General features: G+C 39.6%; 1 protein-coding gene across 1 annotated transcript; it reads left to right on the top strand.

Annotated features, from left to right (window-relative positions):
* The first annotated feature begins 10,687 nt into the window (after positions 1-10,687).
* Positions 10,688-21,411, top strand: LOC133611231 (B2 bradykinin receptor-like). The gene is made up of 2 exons (XM_061967927.2): positions 10,688-10,803; positions 19,539-21,411. Exons 1-2 carry the CDS (start codon positions 10,784-10,786, stop codon positions 20,572-20,574), a joined length of 1,056 nt encoding a protein of 351 aa, XP_061823911.1. The 5' UTR covers positions 10,688-10,783; the 3' UTR covers positions 20,575-21,411.
* The last annotated feature ends 3,734 nt before the right edge of the window (positions 21,412-25,145 follow it).

Genomic DNA, 25,145 nt, shown 5'->3' with positions numbered 1-25,145 from the left:
AGAAAAGCAACAACAGAATACACACGAGATCTGAGAAGTCTTCAGGAAAATATATAAAGTCTGCAAACTCAGAATAACAACATAAGAAAGGACTTCCAGGAAATGCGCAAAAAAATTACGACCCTTCAACAAGACAACAACATTCTGTGGAATATCATAGATGAAATGGATCAGGATAAACGAATGAATGATATCATCGTGACAGGGCACTGAATTAAACCAAGATCCTAATCGAAAGCTGTGAATAATGGAGGTGAACCAGATGAAATGGATATTGTCTCAGCAGAACAGCAAGTGGTCAACTTTCTGCAATCAAAGGAAATTGAAATCAATATTAATACAATCGACACATGCATCCCACTGAATGGAAGAAACAATGCGACTCCAGTCGTCCTCGTGAAACTCGTAAACAGAAAATCTAAAATGGCATTGCTGAAACATGGAAAGAAGCTGAAGGGAACGATTGTGTACATGAATGAGCATCTCACAAAACATGGTCCAGAAGCAAGAGTACATGTTGTCCATGACATCAAGGACCTGGAAACATTTTAAAGTTTAAATGGACAACAACGATGATAAACAACGATGATAATGGAGTCTGATGGAAAACAAACACCTAAAATCAACACCAACACTACTATGTTCCTAGAGACCACTAAACAAGAAGACCTAGATTCAGGAGAGCATCCATCTACACTTGGCACTCAGCATCGAGGGTTGGAATTGGGGGTTAAATCACCAAAAATGATTCCCGGGTGCGGCCACCGCTGCTGCCCACTGCTCCCCTCACCTCCCAGGGGGTGATCAAGGGTGATGAGTCAAATGCAGAGATTAATTTCGCCTGTGTGTGACAATCATTGGTACTTTGGTACTCAAAGATTGTTGAACAAGAAAATATGGAACTAAAAAACTTCTGCAACAAAGATCACAAAAACCAGGATTTGGAAAATGATATAGATCCAGATACACATTTTTTCTCCCACATCAGTAATAATTGTTTTTATTATACAGATGTAATAGCAACATTAAATGTGATAACAAATTGTCAATTATTCATGGAGAACTTTTTAGAACACATCAACAAACCCGTCAAGGTGATCGCTGTCACAGAAACATGGATTGATGATAAAAAAGGAATAGATTTTGATCTGGAAGGATATGAACTAAACTACATCAACAGAACCAACAAAAATGGAGGAGGAGTAGCTGTGTACATGATGAAGAACCTGAACTACAAAGTGGTAAAAAAAAAACATGTCATTTGCCATAGACAATATCTTAGAATGTGTAACCATTGAAATATATCAGGAAAAAAGCAAAAACATATTCATCAGTTGTATATATAGATCACCTAAGTCAAGTATAGAAACATTTGGAGAATGGATCAAGCCAAAGTACATGGACAATGGTCAAAAAATAATTTTCTTATGTGGTGACTTTATTATTGACTTATTGAACCCTAACAAGCAAAAGTCTATTGATGACTTCATTGATACAATGTACAGCTTCTGTTTATATCCTAAAATCACAAAGCCAAGCGGAATCACAGGACACTGTGCCACGCTTATTGATAATATTTTTACCAATGATTTTGATAATAACACTACAAGTGATCTACTTATAACCGACGTTAGTGATCATCTGCCAGTTTCACAATATATGATGGAAACTACAAGAAGAACATGGAAGACAAAAAGACATTGCGAAGACTTTGCACAGAGAAGAGGATCCATTGCTTTCAAAAATGAGCCAGAAAAGCAAAATTGTGACAATGTGTACAATGAAAATGAGGTTGATGAAGCATAGGAACATTTCTTAAACAAGTTCATAATACTTTATGACAATTGTCCATGGAAACAACTCAGTACAAAGCAGAGAAAGAATAATCAACCATGGATGACAAAAAGATTAAAAAATGCTTGTAATAAGAAGAATACATTATATAGAAAATGTATAACACAAAGAACTACAGAGGCAGAAAATAAGTACAAAAAGGATAAAAACAAGCTAACTAACATACTACGATACGAACATGTCGAAAAAAATATTACAGTCAATTATTAGACAGGAACAAAAACAATATGAGAGCAACAATGGGCATCCTCAATAGCATTATTAAAAATGGCACGAAGAGGGATTACCCCCAATACTTCTCAGACGTAAACAAAAATAATGACAACATAAGGGAAGTAGTTGAAAGCTTCAATAATTACGTTGTAAATATTGGACCAAAATTGGAGGAAAGGATTCCAGACCCAATTTCAATTGAGGACTATAATGACGCCATAGATAGAAATCCCAACTCAATGTTCCTCACATTGTGACACAGGAGGAAATAGTTAAAATCGTGAAAAAATGCAACTCTAAGACTTCAACTGATTGTAATGTAATTGATATGGAAACGCTAAAAAAGGTTATAGAAGAGATCTCAGGACCATTAACGTATATTAGCAGCCTATCATTTCAAACAGGTAAATTCCCAAACAAAATGAAAATAGCTAACATTGCACCAATTTATAAGACTGGAGACAAGCACCAATTTACAAATTATAGACCTGTTTCTCTACTTCCACAATTTTCTAAAATCATTAAAAAACTGTTCAATAACAGATTAGAGAATTTCACAAACAAAAATAGAATACTCGCTGAGAACCAATATGGATACAGAGCTAATGTTTCAACTTTGATGGCTTTAATTGAAATTACAGAAGAAATTACCAATGCAATAGATAGTAAAACATGTGCGGCAGCAGTGTTGATGGATCTAACTAACTAAACCATTTAGCACAAATAAGCACAATATTTTAATTTAAAAAACTAGAACGATATGGCATCAAAGGGTTGGTCTTAAACTGGATTAGAAGTTATATAATGAACAGTAAACAATACGTGAAGCTAGGCGAAAACACATCTACAATGCGAAATATATCCTGTGGTGTACCTCAGGGATCAATACCAGGACCAAAATTGTTCAATCTCTATATAAATGACATTTGTAAAGTTACAAAAGATTTAAAGTTAGTATTATTTGCGGATGATACAACAGTGTTTTGTTCAGTAGAGAACACACAGAAGCTAATACAAATAATAACAGAATAAATTAACAAATTAAAAAGATGGTTTGACAAAAACAGACTATCTTTGAATCTCAGTAAAACTAAAGTAATGCTATTTGGTAACAGTAGAAGAGAAAGTCAAACACAAATACAAATAGACGGAATAGAAATTGAAAGAGTAAATGAAACCAAATTTCCAGGTATCAGAATCAGAATCAGAATCAGAATCAGCTTTATTGTCATTACGCAAGGTAACGAGATTGAGGCCATTCCATACAGTGCGATGTGTGCATGCTAGAAAAACAATGTGCAAATATATAGAAATATAAAAAATGTAGAAGTGCAATGAATATGGTGTGAAATGAATATATACATGAAAAAACAAAACAAAAACAGGGTGGTTGGTGGAATGGGTTATTGCACCGAAGAGAAGGCAGTTATGAGGGACAATGGGGCAGTCCGTTCAGGATGGTTATGGCCCTGGGGAAGAAGCTGTTCTTTATCCTGTTTGTTTTGGTTTTAATGCACCTGTAGCGCTTCCCAGAGGGCAGCAGGTGGAACAGGTCAGAGCCAGGGTGGGTGCTGTCCTTGATGATGGCACTGGCTCTGTTGAGGCAGCGGGAGGTGTAGATGTCCGTCATGATTGATGATAAATTGAACTGGAAATCTCATGTAAAAATACATACAACATAAAGTAGCAAGAAACACGTCAATAATGAATACAGCAAAACATGTTCTAGACCAAAAATCACTCCATATTCTCTACTGCTTGCTAGTGTTACATATCTGAGTTATTGTGTATAAATATGGGGAAATAACTACAAAAGTACACTTCATTCATTAATGGTGTTACAAAAAAGATCAGTTAGAATAATACATAATGTTGGATATAGAGAACATTCAAACCCTTTATTTATTGAATCATAAATACTGAAATTCCATGACATAGTGAAAGCAAACTATAATCTGCTACCCAATAATGTACAACAATTCTTCTCAACAAAAGAGGAGAAATATAATCTTAGAGAAAAATGTAATTTAAAATATGTGTACGCACGTACAACACTTAAGACCTTCAGTATATCAGTATGTGGAAATAAATTATGGAATGTATTAAGCAAAGAAATCAAACAATGTACTAATATAATCAACTTTAAGAAACTCGTCAAACGTAAAGTGTTTACAAAGTACAAAGAAGAAGAACCATGATAAACATTCTGAATGTATTTCATCCATCCATTCATTTTTAAGATAATCTTACTCATCTCACCATATGAAATATAACTTACTTCACCAATTATTATTTATTTATTTATTTGTATTGTTATTATTTATGGAGTATATTGTGAATAAATTGAGAACAGGAAGTGATTAAAGGTCTTAGCAACTGCAATGTAAAGGAAAAGGGGTAGGATTAAACAAACTTCTTCCTACTCCTTTTCGAACATGTTGAATAGAGGAACTGTAAATTGTGATGTATCATGTTGTATGCATGCATGTTCCAAATAAACTCAAATTGAAACTCAAACTCGTTTGCACCCATCTTTTTTTTTGTAACCCTTCGCGAGGATTATGATTAATTCGCCATCCAAACTGGAAAATATGAACATCCCGTCAGTCGTCATCCCAGTGAGAGCAGACATTGTACAGTGTTTGTTTAAAGGGGAACATTATCACCAGACCTATGTAAGCGTCAATATATACCTTGATGTTGCAGAAAAAAAGATTATATATTTTTTCAACCGATTTCCGAACTCTAAATGGGTGAATTTTGGTGAATTAAACGCCTTTCTATTATTCGCTCTCGGAGCGATGACGTCACATCGGGAAGCAATCCGCCATTTTCTCTCTTTCGTCGGTGTGTTGTCGGAGGGTGTAACAACACGAACAGGGACGGATTCAAGTTGCACCAGTGGCCCAAAGATGCGAAAGTGGCAAGAAATTGGACGAAATTTGTTCAAAATACGAGGGTGTGGGGAAAGCCGACAAAATGGTCAGTCGTTTGTTCCACACAGTTTACCGACGAAAACTATGCTACGACAGAGATGGCAAGAATGTGTGGATATCCTGCGACACTCAAAGCAGATGCATTTCCAACGATAAAGTCAAAGAAATCTGCCGCCAGACCCCCATTGAATCTGCCGGAGTGTGTGAGCAATTCAGGGACAAAGGACCTCGGTAGCACGGCAAGCAATGGCGGCAGTTTGTTCCCGCAGACGAGCGAGCTAAACCCCCTTGATGTCTTGGCTCACACCGTCCCTTATGCCACCGAAGATGATCAAGAGAAGAATATCGACCCTAGCTTCCCTGGCCTGCTGACATCAACTCCAAAACTGGACAGATCAGCTTTCAGGAAAAGAGAGCGGATGAGGGTATGTCTACAGAATATATTAATTGATGAAAACTTTATTCATTACTCGCGGTTTTACGTAAATTATTATACATAAACTGTGTTTACCAATAATTTAGCTTAAAAACATTAATTTTTTTCAATCATTCGAGTACATTCGGGTAGTCTTGTGTAATGCAGTATTTTGTGTCTATTTAGGTATGGTTAACCTGAGTGCTGAAATCGTGTAAAAATATATGTTCTTAGCGCGCCTGAAATGGGCTGTCTGCACTCTCAAAGTGCATGTTGTTGCCAAATGTATTTCATATGCTGTAAACCTAGTTCATAGCTGTTAGTAATTATCTTATCAGACAGTGTTGAGCCGCTGAAATCCGAGTCTGAATCCGAGCTATTGTCGCTATACCTTGCTGTTTGTTTGTATTGGCATCACTGTGTGACGTCACAGGAAAATGGACGGGTGTATATAACGATGGTTAAAATCAGGCAATTTGAAGCTTTTTGTAGGGATATTGCGTGACTTGTTTTAAAATGTCTCTGACAATCTTGCACTTTCTGTTTTGGAAATGACATGAATGTTTGTGCCACTGCTTAATAACTGTTTAATAAATACACTTTTGCTAAATTGACTTAGTTGTGATTTCCCTCTCTGCATGAAAGTTTAAATTGAGCAGATATTAATGCAGTATGAACAAGAATGTTTTAATGTAGACACATAGAATCATCATACTGCTGTGATTATATGTGTCAAGTGTTCATTCAAGGCTAAGGCAAAATATCGAGATATATATCATGTATCGCGATATGGCCTAAAAATATTGAGATATTAAAAAAAGGCCATATTGCCCAGCCCTACCTGCAACAAATACTTTTGGAGAACTGTTCCAGAGTGGGAAAATCTGACAACGCTGCCTTGCCGTTGTCATGTGGACAAGTAAACCACTACTGTTTAAGAACGACGACGACGTCGCCGCCGCCCCGTCACCAGAAGAACAAGACAGATGTAACACAGGTGTCAAATCCATATTTCTATTTTGCGGAGACTATTAGGCTCTTGTTCTCTATTGCTCCTTGAGCTCTGCGCACTCTCCCTAGTCACGTGACCGCCGCGGTCCAATCAGCTGTGCTTTTAAGCCGGTAGCAGGAAGTGGACAGTAGACAGGACGTGAGGGGAGACAGATTGTATTTCTGCTCGAGTTAAGTTTTTATTCTCGTTTTCACCCGGAATATTGTGCTGACGGGATTCTAAACTAAATGCTTATTTGTTAACTTTATAGAGCCGACTACCAGCGCCGGATTTTTTGTCATTGAACTGTGTGTGACGGTAGAAGCGGAGTTGGTGAGTCCATATTTATGAAAATAGCACCTCTAGCATTAGTCTTTCTTCGATTGTTTTCATTGCAACAGTCTTTGTGGCATATTTCTCAATCGTCCATATACAAGGTTTATGACTTGAACCAATGATAACTATTGTGTATTGAATGTACTTTTGAATGTTTTGATAATAAGCACGTTTAGTGCACTGACCGCTTTGTATAGGTCATATTTATGCTACAAATGGTTATTTTAGCACTGTATTGCATATTGTGATTCTGACATGTATGTTGATTTATATTGTACAATATTGAGGAAAAAACTAGAATCTGTTCTGAATACTATAAAATGCATCTAGTGTTATTTAATGAAGATATTTGATTTGTGTACACATTGATTTACAGGGATGGTCCTGGTTCTTACACAGGCCAGGCTTCTCTTTATGATGGCGAGCTAAGGAAAAAAAGCATCTAGTCCAAGGATCGTTCTTGGGAGATTCCAGTCAGGAAACCCGCCACCTGTTCTGTCAGGGCTGGGAGGAGGCTCTCGAGCCAACCCTCTACACATTTTCACCCTTAACCGGACTGTACGGCTTTACTCTCTCCAAAACCTTTCTCCATGAACTTTATTATCTGAGCTGAGATTTAAACAAGATCCAGAGACACTGAATACTTGAATTGAAATTGTATATATGTATATAGTAACTGTGTTTTTCTTCAAATTGCTTTCACGTTGAATGGCCATTCAACTCATTGTTGTGTATATATCTGCTGTCCATCACTAATTCTTTAATACACGGTGCCAACCAAACTGCAATTCAAGCTCTGTGTCAATACGTGGACTGTGAGGGTTTTGTTTTCCCGAGATGCAAGTAAAGCTGGATCGGACATGGCGTGAGGGTAGGGACATCTTTATTTTAAAACTAACAAAAGGAATAAACAAAAAGCGCGCACAAGGGCGGAAGTACAAACTTGGCTAATGAAAACAAATCTAGCACAAAGGCAAAAACTATGAACATGAAACTAAAATCACTAACTGTGGCATGAACAACAAAAACTTACTTGACAGAGCAAGAATCGATGGCATGGAACACATGATCAATGGCGTAACAGGTGTAGTATGGTTATACAGAAGTAGCATGGCATGAAGTGAGCAGAGGTAATGTCGCCAGGCTGACTTCCTGGCAACAATGGGCTTAAATAATATAGACATGATTGACAACAGGTGCGCGAGTGCAAAACGTGAAACAGGTGAAACTGAATAGTCGCTACGGTGACAAAACAAACAAGAGTGCACAAAGAGTCCAAAAACAAAACCGAACATAACTAAAACAAAACATGATCACACAGACATGACACTCTGCCTTCTCTCTCCGAGTCGAAACTCTAGTCTTCTGTTCCTAGCCCATAACACCCCATATACTTTACATTGATTTGTAGCACGTATAGGTTACACAGAACCCCGCATGGAACATGACAGCGTTACCGCATGGATCAGTGCCTGAGTGTGAAAGGTTGTTTTGCTAAATGTGCCCAGCGATTGGCTGATGACCAGTCAGTTTTGGGGGAAATTAAAAAGACAATTCAAACAGCTCACAAATAAAAAAAACATTTGATTGGTGCTTTTAGATCTGTCTGCTGCGTTCGACACTGTCGACCACGCCACCTTAATCACTCGTCTTGAGAACTGTGTGGGCATTAAGGGCGCCGCCCTCAACTGGTTCCGGTCGTACCTAACCGACAGGAGTTTTTGTGTAAAAGTAGACAGTTTTATGTCGTCCACAGCTACTTTACCACATGGGGTCCCCCAGGGCTCAATCCTTGCCCCAATTTTATTTGCGCTTTACCTTCTCCCCCTTGGTTCTATTTTTAGGAAGTACAGTATTGCATTTCATTTTTATGCCGATGATTGCCAGATTTATTTTCCCATGGCACAAAATGACACGGTTCAACGTCTTATTGACTGCCTGCACGACATCAAAGTCTGGCTTTCAGCTAACTTCCTGAGCCTAAATGAAGATAAAACAGAAGTTATGTTGTTCGGTCCAAGTCGCTCTCCCTCCCTCAACGTTGACCTCGGCACTCTGACCCCGTATCTCAGCGACTCTGTCACAAACCTGGGGGTAAAGTTTGACTCAGATTTTAAATTCGAAAAACAAATCAGCAGCGTCGTTCAAAAAAGCTTTTATCAATTACGCCAAATAGCGAAAGTGAAACCGCTTCTATCAAGACATGATCTTGAGAAATTAATCCACGCTTTTATCTCGACTCGTCTTGATTATTGTAATGCCCTGTATGTTGGCATTAGCCAGGCCTCCCTCGCCCGCCTGCAGCTCGTGCAGAACTCTGCTGCTCGTCTGCTAACACAGACCCGCAGACGTGAGCACATCACCCCTATTTTAGCGTCCCTTCACTGGCTCCCTGTGCGTTACCGAATACATTTTAAACTCCTTTTATTTGTTTTTAAATGTCTAAACAACCTCGCGCCAACCTATCTCTCCGACCTCCTTCAGCCTTACTGCCCCACCCGATCCTTAAGATCAGCCGATCAGCTGCTGTTGACGGTCCCTGACACAAGGCTGAAGCTTAGAGGTGACAGAGCTTTCGCCGTTGCTGCTCCCAAGCTCTGGAACGACCTACCCCTGAGTGTTAGACAAGCCTCCTCTCTTCCTGTTTTTAAATCTCTCTTAAAAACACACTTTTATTCCATGGCTTTTAACACTGAGTGATATCCATCCTGCAATGGCGCCCCATAATACACCTGCTGTGATCCTGTTTTTATGTTTTTATTAATTCTATTTTAATTATTTATTTTTTATCGTGTTCTGTTTGTGTTGTGTTGTGTTTGCTCGGTACTCGTTTTATCTTTTAACCTGCTCATTGTACAGCACTTTGGCTACCCCTGTGGTAAATTTTAAATGTGCTCTATAAATAAAGTTGATTTGATTTGATTTGATCATGATTGGAGTTATTGTCAAAACTGTTAATAATCAAATGTCCGCACACTGTAAAAAAAAAAAAATAAATAAATAAAAAATTGGCAGCTCAGGCGCCAGAACTTTACTCTAAAATGTTCACACCGAAATACTGTAATTTTTACAATAAAATCCTGGTGACTGACCTGCCAGTTTACCGTAAAATCTACAGTAATTTTACAGTGCATTTCTGCAAATGGAAAAACATTATGACTTGTTTTTACGGTAACATTCTGCCGACTGAGCTGCCATGTATTTTACCATAAAAATCAGACTTTTTCTTCTTTTTTCCCCGTACAGGCTTTATTTTTGTACTTAATTCATGGTGTCCGTAATGTAAAAAAATGCAGGTGAGCTCAAGTTAGCACATTTATAAGTTGTTAGGGTGATGTAAAATCTGCTTGTTTGCTGTAAAATACATATTGTACCATTTCAAATGCCATGAGTGGAGAGATTAGAGCCTCATTAAGTCATTTTTAACACATTTAAATCTCAATTTGAGCAGCAGAGAACTACAGACTGCTAGTTAACTCTTTTTTTTGGCCTTTCCGACTCAATGTACTGACAAAGTCTCCAGTCATGACGCACCACCACGCCTCTTTTTTTTTTTCAGATGTCTTGTGGTACTTTTTTTCTTTTCTTTTTTTTGGCTTCCCTGCGCTACACAACAATTAAACAGCACACTCAATGTTGACTGAGAGGTTGAAAATGCAAAACTCAAACATATCTCACAAAATGTGTTGACGTCTGACAATGATGGTTTGAACTCCAGGTCTGGTTTGACTTTAGAGTCATGTTTGTCCATAAAACTGAACTGTAAATTATTCAGAATTTGAGGGTGGGTGGGGGTTGGAGGGGCAATTAATTTCTACTGTTACATATGGAGACTTAATATTACAGGCAATTCGGGGGGTGGTACTTAGAGGAGGACCAAAAGTCTGATGTAAGGCTTTTTGGCTGACATCGCTTCAGCTCTAATTCCTTTAAAGAGAGCAAGTCAGACACAGGGTAGGCGGAGAACGGGGAAGCTGCGTGCACAGTGCAGGCGGACAACTAGACACTTCACATCTGGACTGACGTACTCAGTAGGAAATGGCTGCTCTAACTACGAGGTAAACGTTTTTGTTTTTTAATACATTTTATTCATATGTCATGTTTATTTAAACAATACTGGTACATACAGTCCCTAAAAGTCCTTACGGTCTACTATCACAATTGTTTTAGTGTCTAAAAATCCTGCAGGCTTGATTAAAAAAAACTACACCTGATCAATTCTAGGATAGACTACACTTTATACAGAATGAAACAAGTAAACCACCAGTTATTATCAAGTCTTATTATAGTTCATTACTGGTGATGTCGGCTTACTGGCCCCGTGCAGAAGAGATTGCAGGATGATATCTCATAATTTGCAGTAGCCAATTTAACTCTCCTCACTCTGGCAGGGGAATTAGAGCCAGCAGACCCACGCCTGTTGCTCATTATTGGAGCTAATTGTACACTATGATATGACTTGTATGAATGCATGGCATGTTATATAACTGTACATACAGGAACACAATTGTACAAACTTATTTCCATAGCCATTACACACAGTAAGACATTTAAATGTTTTTTGTGGTGATTAGTTGACAGCTATTTCCAATTCAGTATTTCATTAAAAGTGGGAAACAATCGTCAGCAACTGTTGAACACTGTTAGTGTAACTGATATTTAGAGACGACTGAACTTTCAAAACTTATATGACTTGCATGAAATATTTTTAAATTATATTTTGTTTGACAATTTGACATAAAAGTATTATATTTTTGTAAGGTTCGCCAAACCATTGTCGTTAGGGTATGGTTAGATTGGGTCAGCTTGAGACGGGGCTTAGTAAGGTTATGTTATGGTTAGGGTATAAAGAGGGCTAGAAAGGTTAGGGTCAGTAAGTTTATGGTGACAAGGTTAGAATGGTTAGGATAAGGGCCTGTGACCTTGGGGAATAAGCTCTTTTTTCCATATCAGAATATGACGAAGCGTATGCAGCACTTGGCTTCACTGAAACCATGGTGGGAGAGGAGGAAATGCCAGTGTGTGGTTTGAACTTACAATGGTATGCAGAGGTATAGTTATAACAATTTTATAGGCAAATTATACTATTCATAGTCACGATGGAGAGTGGGGCCGGGGGGTGGCACAAAATATTTTCTTCTTCCTAGGAGGGATGTAAAAGAAAATAATTGAGAAGCACTGTGTTAGAATAAGATAGGATAAGTGCATCCAGAAAATCTTAACACCGCTTCACTTTTTCCACATTTTGTTATGTTACAGCCTTATTCCAAAATGAATTGAATCCATTTTTGCCCTCAAAAGTCTGCACACAAAACCCCATAATGACCATGTGAAAAGGTTTTTGTAGTTGTTGTTTTTTAAATGTATTAAAAATGAAAAAAAATCACATTTACACAAGTTTTCACAGCCTTTGCTCAATACTTTGTGGATGCACCTTTGGCAACAATTACAGCCTCAAGTATTTTATAATACAATGCCACAAGCTTTGCACACCTCCATTCATCCATCCGTCCATCCATCCATTTTCTACCGCTTGTCCCTTTTGGGGTCACGGGGGGTGCTGGAGCCTATCTCAGCTGCATTCGGGCGGAAGGCAGGGTACACCCTGGACAAGTCGCCATCTCATCGCAGGGCCAACACAGATAGACAGACAACATTCACACACTAGGGCCAATTTAGTGTTGCCAATCAACCTATCCCCAGGTGCATGTTTTTGGCTTTGCACACCTCTCTTCGGGCAATTTCCTGACCTGAACCCGATAGATCCTCGTTGGGATGAATTAGAACGGAGACTGAGAGCCAGGCCTTCTCGACCAACATCAGTGTGTGATAGAGATGCGCGGATAGGCAATTATTTCATCCGCAACCGCATCACAAAAGTCGTCAACCATCCGCCATCCACCCGATCTAACATTTAATCAAAACCGCACCCGCCCGCACCCGCCCGTTGTTATATATCTAATATAGACGATGCAAGGCATTAGTGAGGTTATAAAGCTTTTGCCTGTTAAAGAAAGGAGACTGATCCAATGCAGCAGAGACATTCGCGTGCCACGCTGTCACGGCCCAGACGCACACCAGTGCGCAATCATCTGGGAGCCGCGCTGAGCGCACCTCCAAGCGCGTGGAGGTGCGATGTCCCTCGCACCCGCGGCGGCTCCACCCGGGCTCGCGCCCGAGGCTTCAGCGCGCACCGCGGCGGCCATCCTACTCGTCGCGGCCTAGCCCTCGCGGCTCTCGCTGCCGACGACGGCCGGGTATGGGCCCGACGCTCCAGCGCCATCCATTTTCAGGTCTAGTTGATTCGGCAGGTGGGTTGTTACACACTCCTTAGCGGGTTCCGACTTCCATGGCCACCGTCCTGCTGTCTATATCAACCAACACCTTTTCTGGGGTCTGATGAGCGTCGGCATCGGGCGCCTTAACCCGGCGTTCGGTTCATCCCGCAGCGCCAGTTCTGCTTACCAAAAGTGGCCCACTCGGCTCACCAGGGTGAGCCCCACCCCTTTCGTGAGCGCACTGTTACGTGCCTTTGGCAACGGGGGTGGCGGGCAGGTAAGCTGCGCGGGCGGAGCGCGCGGAGTGACCCCTGTTACGAGCCCCCGGCCACGGAGGTGGCGGGCAGGTAAGCTGCTTACCTGCTGCGCGTGACGCCGGCCGCGGCGAAGGCGGACGAGGCGGGGTGTCAGTGCGGTGGGCGCGGTGGTGACCCTGGACGTGCGTCGGGCCCTTCTCGCGGATCACCTCAGCTACGGCTCCCGGTGGGGCCCTCTCGGGGGAGGGGGCCTCGGTCCCGGACCCCGGCGAGGCGTCCCTTCTCCGCTCCGTAAAAGTGTCCATCTCTTTTTTTTTTCTTCTTCTGTTGTGGCATATGCTGCAGGTGCCTGCTCGTTTTTCGTATGTGGGTAACAACATTTAACTATGTATATATATTTCCGAATTGGTTTAACTGCCACCCGCCTGAATCTATTTAAAATCTAATTTTTTTTTATTTCAACCGCCCGACCCGACCCGCGGATAAAATCTAATTTTTTTTTTATTTCAACCGCCCGACCCGCGGATAATCCGCGGACTCCGGGGTTGTGTCCGCAAACCGCGCATCTCTAGTGTGTGACCTCACCAATGCGCTTTTGGAAGAATCAAATCAAATCAAATCAAATCAACTTTATTTATAGAGCACATTTAAAATTTACCACAGGGGTAGCCAAAGTGCTGTACAATGAGCAGGTTAAAAGATAAAACGAGTACCGACCAAACACAACACAACACAAACAGAACATGATAAAAAATAAATAATTAAAATAGAATTAATAAAAACATAAAAACATAAAAACAGGATCACAGCAGGTGTATTATGGGGCGCCATTGCAGGATGGATATCACTCAGTGTTAAAAGCCATGGAATAAAAGTATGTTTTTAAGAGAGATTTAAAAACAGGAAGAGAGGAGGCTTGTGTAACACTCAGGGGTAGGTCGTTCCAGAGCTTGGGAGCAGCAACGGCGAAAGCTCTGTCACCTCTAAGCTTCAGCCTTGTGTCAGGGACCGTCAACAGCAGCTGATCGGCTGATCTTAAGGATCGGGTGGGGCAGTAAGGCTGAAGGAGGTCGGAGAGATAGGTTGGCGCAAGGTTGTTTAGACATTTAAAAACAAATAAAAGGAGTTTAAAATGTATTCGGTAACGCACAGGGAGCCAGTGAAGGGACGCTAAAATAGGGGTGATGTGCTCACGTCTGCGGGTCTGTGTTAGCAGACGAGCAGCAGAGTTCTGCACGAGCTGCAGGCGGGCGAGGGAGGCCTGGCTAATGCCAATATACAGGGCATTACAATAATCAAGACGAGTCGAGATAAAAGCGTGGATTAATTTCTCAAGATCATGTCTTGATAGAAGCGGTTTCACTTTCGCTATTTGGCGTAATTGATAAAAGCTTTTTTGAACGACGCTGCTGATTTGTTTTTCGAATTTAAAATCTGAGTCAAACTTTACCCCCAGGTTTGTGACAGAGTCGCTGAGATACGGGGTCAGAGTGCCGAGGTCAACGTTGGGGGAGGGAGAGCGACTTGGACCGAACAACATAACTTCTGTTTTATCTTCATTTAGGCTCAGGAAGTTAGCTGAAAGCCAGACTTTGATGTCGTGCAGGCAGTCAATAAGACGTTGAACCGTGTTATTTTGTGCCATGGGAAAATAAATCTGGCAATCATCGGCATAAAAATGAAATGCAATACTGTACTTCCTAAAAATAGAACCAAGGGGGAGAAGGTAAAGCGCAAATAAAATTGGGGCAAGGATTGAGCCCTGGGGGACCCCATGTGGTAAAGGAGCTGTGGACGACATAAAACTGTCTACTTTTACACAAAAACTCCTGTCGGTTAGGTACGACCGGAACCAGTTGAGGGCGGCGCCCTTAATGCCCACACAGTTCTCAAGACGAGTGATTAAGGTGGCGTGGTCGAAAATTCCTATAAACACACTTCGCAACCTTGTGGACAGCCTTCCCAGAAGAGTTGAAGCTGGCTGACATCATGTTGAACTCTATGGGTTAGGAATGGGATGGCACTTCAAGTTCATAAGTCAGTTAAGGCAGGTGGCCAAATACTTTTGGCAATATAGTGTATGTAATGCCAATCTTTCAAGTAAAGACAGTATTTAAGTTAAAATGCTGCATTTGGAAGCAATTACCATTTTAATGTTTTAGAAAGATTATATTTAAACAGTTATGTATGTCTATCATATGTTAATGATAATAGATGTAATGTCATTCCTTTAAGTAAAGACAGTATTTAAGTTATAAGGCTGCATTTGAAAGCGATTATACCTTTTGTCAGCTACCTCTGTTTGTTAGTTTTTTTGTTTTTTTTTAAATGTATTTCTAAACTTCCGTACAATGACAATAATAATGTTGGGGTACGTTAATTGTCTTAACAGCAATAATATATTTATACAATATATATTAATACATGTTTACATCAGTAAGAATATACTTAACTAAAATACAAGTTACACACGAACATGCCGCTGCATGTCCTTCTACCATCGGGCCTACTGGTCCGCGTGACGACACGCCCACGTTGAACAAATAGAACTACACAATCATACTAAACACAAGCCCTTCTAACGCCCAGAACACATCACTTTGAGACCAACACAAGCCTAAAGAACCTCCATTGTGATCCAAATCAATATGGATCACTCAGCTGGTAAGTGCTAAAAATTACACTCACTAATAATAGAGAAAATGTATTTTCTCATGCCTTACAGTTTTTAAAGCCTGTTTTTTATTTCTCTTAACACAGGGGTGCAATAAAGGAATCAAAGAAGAAAAAAAAAGCATGGGTGTTACCTGGCAAAGGTGCACGATGGACTTGAACACCACACGGTCACATACAAATGTATGGACATTCTGTCAAGGACGATACATTACACGTCCAACACACCCAGAGTTAAGGACATTGAAATCATGGAGAAATGTATGCAAAAAGCCAGAACTTTGGCTTGGGATTTGATGTTCCTGAATGTTGTTCACATGTCTAAAAATACACTGGCATTTTTAAAAATGTACTAATGAATTGGAATAGTGACCGTTTTCACGTAGCCCACCTTTTCACTGTGTATGCACTGTTTATCGATGTTGTGAGATATTGCATACAAAATTCCTGTAAACATGACTGCAGAGTTAACATCATTACAAACAATACTTGAATTGAAAGCAAAACAATCCATATTAAAGCAGCGTCTCATGGTCATCCGGTCATGATGTTTTTTTATCAATTCATTTTTAAAGTAGTTTCAATATTATTTCTTTCATTCATTAGATCATTATGTTTAAATAAATTATACGATAACCCTAACCTGACCCTTTGTAAACTTTTTAAATGCTCTCCATATCATGTTTACATTCATTAGTTGTAAACATTTTTATATTATGCTAACCTTAAATATATTTTATGATGTACTAAATGCTGCTAATAATCCTAATTTATCATTTTTACAGAAGCTTTATTGTTTTTTTAATTTCATCCATTAGATCATTGTTTGAATTATACTAACCTCAACTCTTTTTTCTTAAATGCTAACCATAACATTGTTTTTCCTTTTACAAGTTGTAAATATTTGTTTCTAGCCATCTTGTTTTTGAGTACGCCTTCTCTGTAAACTTTCTTAGTTGCTAAAAATTTTTCCTTCATAAATTGGAAATACTTTTTCTAACTTTTAGGTTTTTAATTTATCATCGTTGTATACTTTTCTTAAACCTAACTGTTTTGTTTTTTTCCAACTTTGCATAAAAAAATTCTCAAAAGTGCCAACTTTTTTTCTAAAATCCATTCACCTTACATGGAAAGTGAACATTTTGTTTTCACTTGGTAAAGATGTTGTCCATTCTTGCAAACATTTTCTCTTAAACTTGCTTATTGTCTTTCTTTCAAATATATTTTTACCAAAATAAATAAAATAACTACTGCGTAATCCTAACTTTGTTTCTTGTTCACTTACTCTTAAGCACATTCTTAAAAGCTAACCTTTTTTTTTACTGTTTATCAATGTTGTGCATAATCCTAAACCCCTTCATAAATTGGAAATGTGTTGGGTTTTTTCTAACCAGCTTGTTTTTGAGTACCACATCTCTATAAACTTTCTTAGTTGCCAACTTTTTTTCTAAATTCCATTGACTAAACATGGTAAAATGTGAAATTTGTGTTTTCACTTTGCAAAGATTTTTCCACACTCTTGCATTTTTTTTTCCTAAACCTGCATGTTTTTCTTTCAAAAATGTGAACTGAAACAAAATAAACTCTATCATTTAACCATAACTTTTTTCTTATTCACTCATCTTTATGCACTTCCTTAAATGCTAACCTTTTTTTCTTCTTCTTATTCACTCATCTTTATGCACATCCTTAAATGCTAACCCTAAACAATGTTTGTTTCATAAATCTTTGTTCATATTCATAACCCTTCTTTCATTCATAAAGTAGTGATTACAATTTTTAAGCTGATTTTGATCCTGGACAATCTAACTCACGATTTGATGATCTCTCACATTTGAACACTGTATGCCAATAAACAAAGTTAAAATTAAAAAATACCGGTGCCAGTGATACTATGCACAATTTTACAAATTGCATCGTTCAATTCTGTCAAATTTTACTCATTTATACGTTTTTGTATATATTTATTACTGAAGTGTATTGGCATAGGTTTATGACATTACATTGATATACCTATTACCATCTGGATTGTATTATTTAAAAGTTTAGACATATAACACAGGGCGCACAGATACAAGTCCATAACCTTGTATTTAAGTATTCTTTGAAAATAGACAATTATAACCCTTTTTTAAGAAATAACTAAATTTAGAAACTTTTACTTAATACAAAGTAGATACACCTTTATCTAAGATCAAAAGTATACAATATATTACTTGTAATATGAGGACATCAGTTAACTTTTGTTTAAGATAAAAAGTAGACAATACAAGTAATATAAGAAAAAATAGCTAAACAACATTTTCTTTAAGTTATATTAAATTATACATATCTACTACAACTCAAATCAGTTACAAAAGCAGCCTCGGTAGTACAAGACAACTAAAATAAGGTTATATATGGGTTTAAATTGGCATAGAAATCGATTTTTGTAAATGGGTTAAAATGCTGTGAAATAGTGGCAAAGAAAATGCACTTAACTAAAATTATGGACTACATCCAAGATGGCGGACAGCATAAAAAACTAAAAGTTGTAATACCCTTTTCAGCCTGTAGGAATCATAAATCATTATGATTAGGACTACAACCAAGAAAAAAGATATCTTTAAAAAAACTACATAATAAAATTGGCCACCGGATATGATGTATACTTCCTGTTTCCGGTTTAGACCATGCCTATTTCCTGGGGTCATAACTAAATCTCCCACTGACCCCCCCTATTTTAGAGGTATGTGGAAGCCACGCCCACTTTCTGGGGGGGCCATAAAACCCTCCTTCCCTTCCGGTCATAAAACAATCCCCGCTGACCCCCCTTTTTTGGTGGGCCATTATCTCTCTCTCACCATGCATAGATAAATAATACAAAGAGGGTTAGTAAAGCCGATCCATAGTTGTCCCTGAACGGAAGTCCTGATATTTTTGATATCGCCACCATATAATAAAATAAAATAAAACAATTGTAATACATATAAAACAAAAATAATAATTCATTTAAGCAGTAATCTGGCTAAAAAATATGTAGAATATTTTTTATTTTTTTTAAACTTTGGTACAATCACAACATTGCGTATCAAATATCACGGCTTCACTGCATTGCGAATTTGATTTTTTTTTTGCATGTCCAGCCAAAGTGAAGAAGACTTATTTTGATTCAATTGATCTTCAACATCGATAACAACGTTTTGGTTTGAGCGACAATGTAGGATACGCAATGTTAGATCTGGAATGCTAAGATCACACCTCATGATTGTAGCTGCGACTGTCAAGTTGACCAAGTTCTAATTTAGAGGAATTACCCAGGATGTGACATGAGATCACACCTCATGATTGTAACTGCGACTGTCAAGTTGACCAAGTTCTAATTTAGAGGAATTACCCAGGATGTGACATGAGATCACACCTCATGATTGTAACTGCGACTGTCAAGTTGACCAAGTTCTAATTTAGAGGAATTACCCAGGATGTGACATGGTATTTCCACATCGTGGCCATGTTTTAGTGGCCGGGTGGCGGCTATAGCAAAGATACTTAGAGGGTGCCTGGCGGATCCTGAAGGTTTTTGCTAATCGGAGTGTTTTTCTGCAGATTACCGGAGCTGAACATCACAGACGCTTACAGTGACCAAAACTCCACAAATGAAACGCAGTGCATCGATTTAAATGATTGGGATTGGCTCACCCGCCACCAGCCAGTCTACTTGTTCATCATCACGGCGCTGGGAATCGTGTTAAACGTCTTCGTGCTGCTGGTCTTCTGCCTCCACAAGAAAGCGTGCACGGTAGCTGAAATCTACCTAAGCAACCTGGCGGCTGCCGACCTTGTCCTGGTGTCTTGTCTGCCCTTCTGGGCCGTCAACATCAGCCAAGGTTTCAACTGGCCTTTTGGAGAGGCCCTTTGCAAAGTGGTCAATGCAGGCATCAAGATGAACGCTTACTGCAGCATCTACTTCCTTGTCCTGGTTAGCATGGATCGCTACGTGGCGCTGGTGCATCCGATGTCCCACGGGCGAATGCGTCGTCCCAAGTATGCCAAACTGGGATGTTTGCTGGTGTGGGGCTTGGGCTTGTTACTGAGCGCTTCAACGCTGATTTTCAGGGCGGTGAAGTATTTTCCAGAGTTTGAAGTTCGAGCTTGCATCTCGGATTACCCGAGCCAAATGGTAGAGCTGGTCTGCGACGGGATGCTGATCACCTTTAGCTTCATCATCCCAATTTCCATCATCACATTCTGCACCATCACAATCATCCGGGCGCTAAAGAAACAGTCACTTGCGAGGTCCAATGCCCAGAAGAGTGAGCAGAAGGCCACCACGCTGGTGCTGGTCGTCCTCGTAGCCTTCCTCATCTGCTGGGTGCCTTTACACTTCATCGCCGCACTGGATGTGCTCCATAAAGCAAAAATGTTGGTAGGATGTGCCCTCGAAAGAGTTTTAGCAATTTGCGACCAGATCTTTGCCTACCTGGCTTTTTTAAACAGCGTCGTCAATCCTATCTTGTATGTCATTGTTGGGAAAAATTTCCGGAAAAAGGTTCAGGAAGTCTGCAAACAGTATGCCGTCAGCCCGGTGACGACCGCGTCTACTCGTTCGAACACTTCCGCAACACTGAAGACTTTCACGTAAGGGTGGTTTCAGGTACATGTAGGTCTCCTTAAATCCCTCAGGGGGATGTTCCAGAATGACATTCCAAAACAGATACTCATCTCAGCCATGAAGCATTTTGGCATTCAAAGAACCACAGAGGAGGAACGCAATCTTACCAATCTAGTACAAAGTGCTAAACAATATTATCTATTAAAAGATGTCCCATTTTAGCAAGCTGAAAGGCACAGCAACATTTCCGTTCCACGTTTTGGCAGTCACTTGTTGCTAGGCAGAATTTATGAGGCGGTTTGTTGTTGTTTGTTTTTTTAAGAATTAGCAAAGAAAGCTCACAATGATGTTTCTTTGACAGCAGTAAAAGGACAACATATAAAAAATATCAAAATAAACATGACACATTTCGCATGTGATGATCTTAAATCTACATTAAACACATATCAGATTATACAGTCATGACTAGTTATTTAAATAAATCTCTTTTAGCAGGTTTTCTTTTTACATATTTCTATTATTTAATCTGAATTGTATTTATTTTTTTAATTTGGCCAAAATACATTTGTAGATCAGTTAAAACAATGGGTCACATGGTGGTTGGGTTTCTTCCCACATCCCAAAAACATGCATTTTAGGTTTGTTGGAGACTATAAATCAGGGGTCGACTCAGTTTAACCGGGGGCCACTGGAGGTAGAGTCCGGGGGGAGGCTGGGCCACACAAAGTATTTACTTCACAATCACATTTTAACCACATGACTAAAACTACTTATTTCTACTAGCAGCTATTGTGACCCTGAGTTATGGCAGGCCTTAGGTTATTATAAATGTAATGAAAACATTTTTCATTTTGACGCTTTTGAGTTCCCTCGTCACCATACTTGCCAACCTTGAGACCTCCGATTTCGGGAGGTGTGTGTGTGTGTGTGTGGGGGGGGGTCGGGGGCGTGGTTAAGAGGGGTGGAGTATATTTACAGCTAGAATTCACCAAGTCAAGTATTCATATATATATATATATATATATATATATATATATATATATATATATATATATATATATATATATATATATATATATGAGAAATACTTGACTTTCAGTGAATTCTGGCTATATATATATATATATATTTATTTAATTATATATATATATACATATATATATATATATATAAATAAGAGAAATACTTGAATTTCAGTGTTCATTTATTTACACATATACACACACATAACACTCATCTACTCATTGTTGAGTTAAGGGTTGAATTGTCCATCCTTGTTCTATTCTCTGTCACTATTTTTCTAACCATGCTGAACACCCTCTCTGATGATGCATTCTGATCCGTCTCCTTGTTGTGTGCGCAGCTGTGCACTCTTTAAAAGCCGTAGATGTTATTGTCACATATGCATGTACAGTAGGTGGCAGTATTGTCCTGTTTAAGAGTGTCACTACATTGCTGTTTACGGCAGACGAACTGCTTTACGGTAGACAAAAACGTGACTACTGTTGTGTGTTGTTACTGCGCTGGGAGGACGTTAATGAAACTGCCTAACAATAAACCCACATAAGAAACCAAGAACTCACCCTCCATCATTCTACAGTTATAACGTGATTGGTGCAGGCACGCTGTTTTATTGTGGGAAAGCGGACGTGAAAACAGGCTGTCGACACGTCACTCAGGTCCGCCTGAATTTCGGGAGAAAATTTGTCGCTGAAGAGAGGCGCTGAATTTCGGGAGTCTCCCGGAAAATCCGGGAGGGTTGGCAAGTATGCTCGTCATGGTCGGACACTGCTCTTTTTTTGGAATTTTGCCTATCATTCACAATCCTTATGTGACACGTTTTACTTTTTCTTTTCACATTCTAACTCGTGATAAACGCTTACAAAATCAGCCAACAATGAAGCTAATGGGAGTGATGCAGTCATTGTGTCTATTGCGCCCATAAAACCCACTATAAAACAGCAAGAAAGCGCCAACAATATTCCATTACATGTCATGACCTTGGATTAAAAAAGTATTAGTGATATTGTTATTATATGTGCTAACGTTATGTGCCTTCTTTTAGCAGCACATTGAACACAGTAACTAGCTTATGCTGCTATATTGACATATTGAGCTGCTCTCCTCCTGCTGAGCTGGTTTTGTCTCGATTATAAATCATGCCTCTCACGTGGTGAGTAGAAGGATGTGGCCATAAACCAAAATGTGTCTTACATAAGGACTGTGCAGTTCCTTTTTAAAGAAAGTTTCTCCTTGTGCTGCCCAATGTGTTTGTTGTGCTGTCATATTTGTGTTTGCACAGTTATTGTATTTAGTGTTTTTTCTAGTGGGATTCAAGATTGGCATAATATTTTTACCAAGAAACCGCAGGCCGCAATTATATATACAAAACTATGAATAAATGATAAATAACATGACACAAATGGTCCACGGGCCGTACTGTTGACACCCCTGCTCAAACTTGTCCATGGCTGCTGTGAGTCTGAGGCCCCATCCACACGGAAAGAGCGTGGAGAACTGTTCCAGAGTGGGAAAATCTGATAAAACTGCCTTGCCGTTGTCATGTGGACAAGTAAACCACTACTGTTTAAGAACGACGACGTCGCCACCGCCCCATCACCAGAAGAATAAGACAGAACCCCGCATGGAACAACACAACGTTACCGCATGGATCAGTACCTGAGTGTAAAAGGTTGTTTTGCTAAATGAGGCAATTAAAAGGATAATTCAAACAGCTCACAAATAAAAAACACTTGATTGGCACTAGTGAGGGCAGCACGGTGGTACAGGGGTTAGTGCATGTGCCTCACAATACGAAGGTCCTGAGTAGTCCTGAGTTCAATCCCAAGCTCGGGATCTTTCTGTGTGGAGTTTGCATGTTCTCCCCGTGACTGCATGGGTTTCCTCCGGGTACTCCGGCTTCCTCCCACCTCCAAAAACATTGCACCTGGGGATAGGTTGATTGGCAACACTGAATTGGCCCTAGTGTGTGAATGTTGTCTGTCTATCTGTGTTGGCCCTGCGATGAGGTGGCGATTTGTCCAGGGTGTACCCCGCTTTCCGCCCGAATGCAGCTGAGATAGGCTCCAGCACCCCCCGCGACGCCGAAGGGAATAAGCGGTAGAAAATGGATGGACGGATGGCCCTAGTGTGTGAATGTGAGTGTGAATGTTTTCTGTCTATCTGTGTTGGCCCTGCGATGAGGTGGCGACTTGTCCTGGGTGTATCCCGTCTTCCGCCCGAATGCAGCTGAGATAGGCTCCAGCACCCCCCGTGACGCCGAAGGGAATAAGCGGTAGAAAAATGGATGGATGGATGGCCCTAGTGTGTGAATGTGAGTGTGAATGTTTTCTGTCTATCTGTGTTGGCCCTGCGATGAGGTGGAGACTTGTCCTGGGTGTATCCCGTCTTCCGCCCGAATGCAGCTGAGATAGGCTCCAGCACCCCCCGCGACCCCAAAAGGGACAAGCGGTAGAAAATGGATGGATGGATGGATGATTGGATCATGATTGGAGTAATTGTCAAAACTGTTAATAATCAAATGTCCGCACACTGTAGAAAAGAAAAAAAAAACCTCAAATTTTGTGGTTAAAAACAAAAAACTGGCAGCTCAGGCGCCAGAACTTTACCCTAAAATTTACAGGTGTTTCACACCAAAATACTGTTATTTTTACAGTAAAATCCTGGTGACTGACCTGCCAGTTTTTTTTACCGTAAAATCTACAGTAATTTTAGTGTATATCTGCAAATGGAAAAACGGTACAAATTATTTTTACAGTAAAATTTTGCAGACTGCGCTGCCATGTATTTTACCATAAAAATCTGACTTTTTTTTTTTTTTCCCCCGTACAGGCTTTATTTTTGTACTTAATTCATGGTGTCCGTGATGTAAACAAATGCAGTTGTGCCGAAGTTAGAACATTTATAAGTTCTTAGGGTGATGTAAAATATGCTTGTTTGCTGTAAAATACATATTGTACCATTTTGAATGCCATGAGTGGAGACATTAGAGCCTCATTAAGTCATTTTTAACACATTTAAATCTCAGGTTGAGCAGCAGAGAACAGACAGCTAGTTAACTCTTTTTTTTGGCCTTTCCGACTCAATGTACTGACAAAGTTTCCAGTCATGACGCACCATCACGCCTCTTTTTTTTTCAGTTGTCTTGTGGTAAATTTTCTTTTCTTTTTTTTTGGCTTCCCTGCGCTACACAACAATTAAACAGCCCACTCAATGTTGACTCAGAGGTTGGGGTGAGGGCGCATACACAAACACTCCTGGATCTTCCCAAAATAAAGGCAAGGCAAACCAAAAAGGAGGCCAGAATTTAACCACCACATTGTTAAGGTTAAAAATAGTTGTGTAATACCACTGGAGTAGATAGTGAACTTAAACTACAAAATATATGGCAAATATATGCATTGTTTTTTCGTTGCAGGTATTTTGGTCATAGTTGTCATGCATTCTTCCTGTTTTGCAATCTATGAAATCACAACCGTGTCATGTTTGTATGAGAAAAATATTACATTGGAATATAAATATATACATGTGTGTGCAATGTAACAATCCCCTCAAATGTCTCACCTGTCATATTTATCCTT

This window comes from Nerophis lumbriciformis, linkage group LG08 (genome assembly GCF_033978685.3).
Source record: "Nerophis lumbriciformis linkage group LG08, RoL_Nlum_v2.1, whole genome shotgun sequence".
Lineage (NCBI taxonomy): Eukaryota > Metazoa > Chordata > Actinopteri > Syngnathiformes > Syngnathidae > Nerophis > Nerophis lumbriciformis.
The sequence above is the reverse complement of the archived record's forward strand: the minus strand, read 5'-3'. Positions and strand labels throughout refer to the sequence as shown.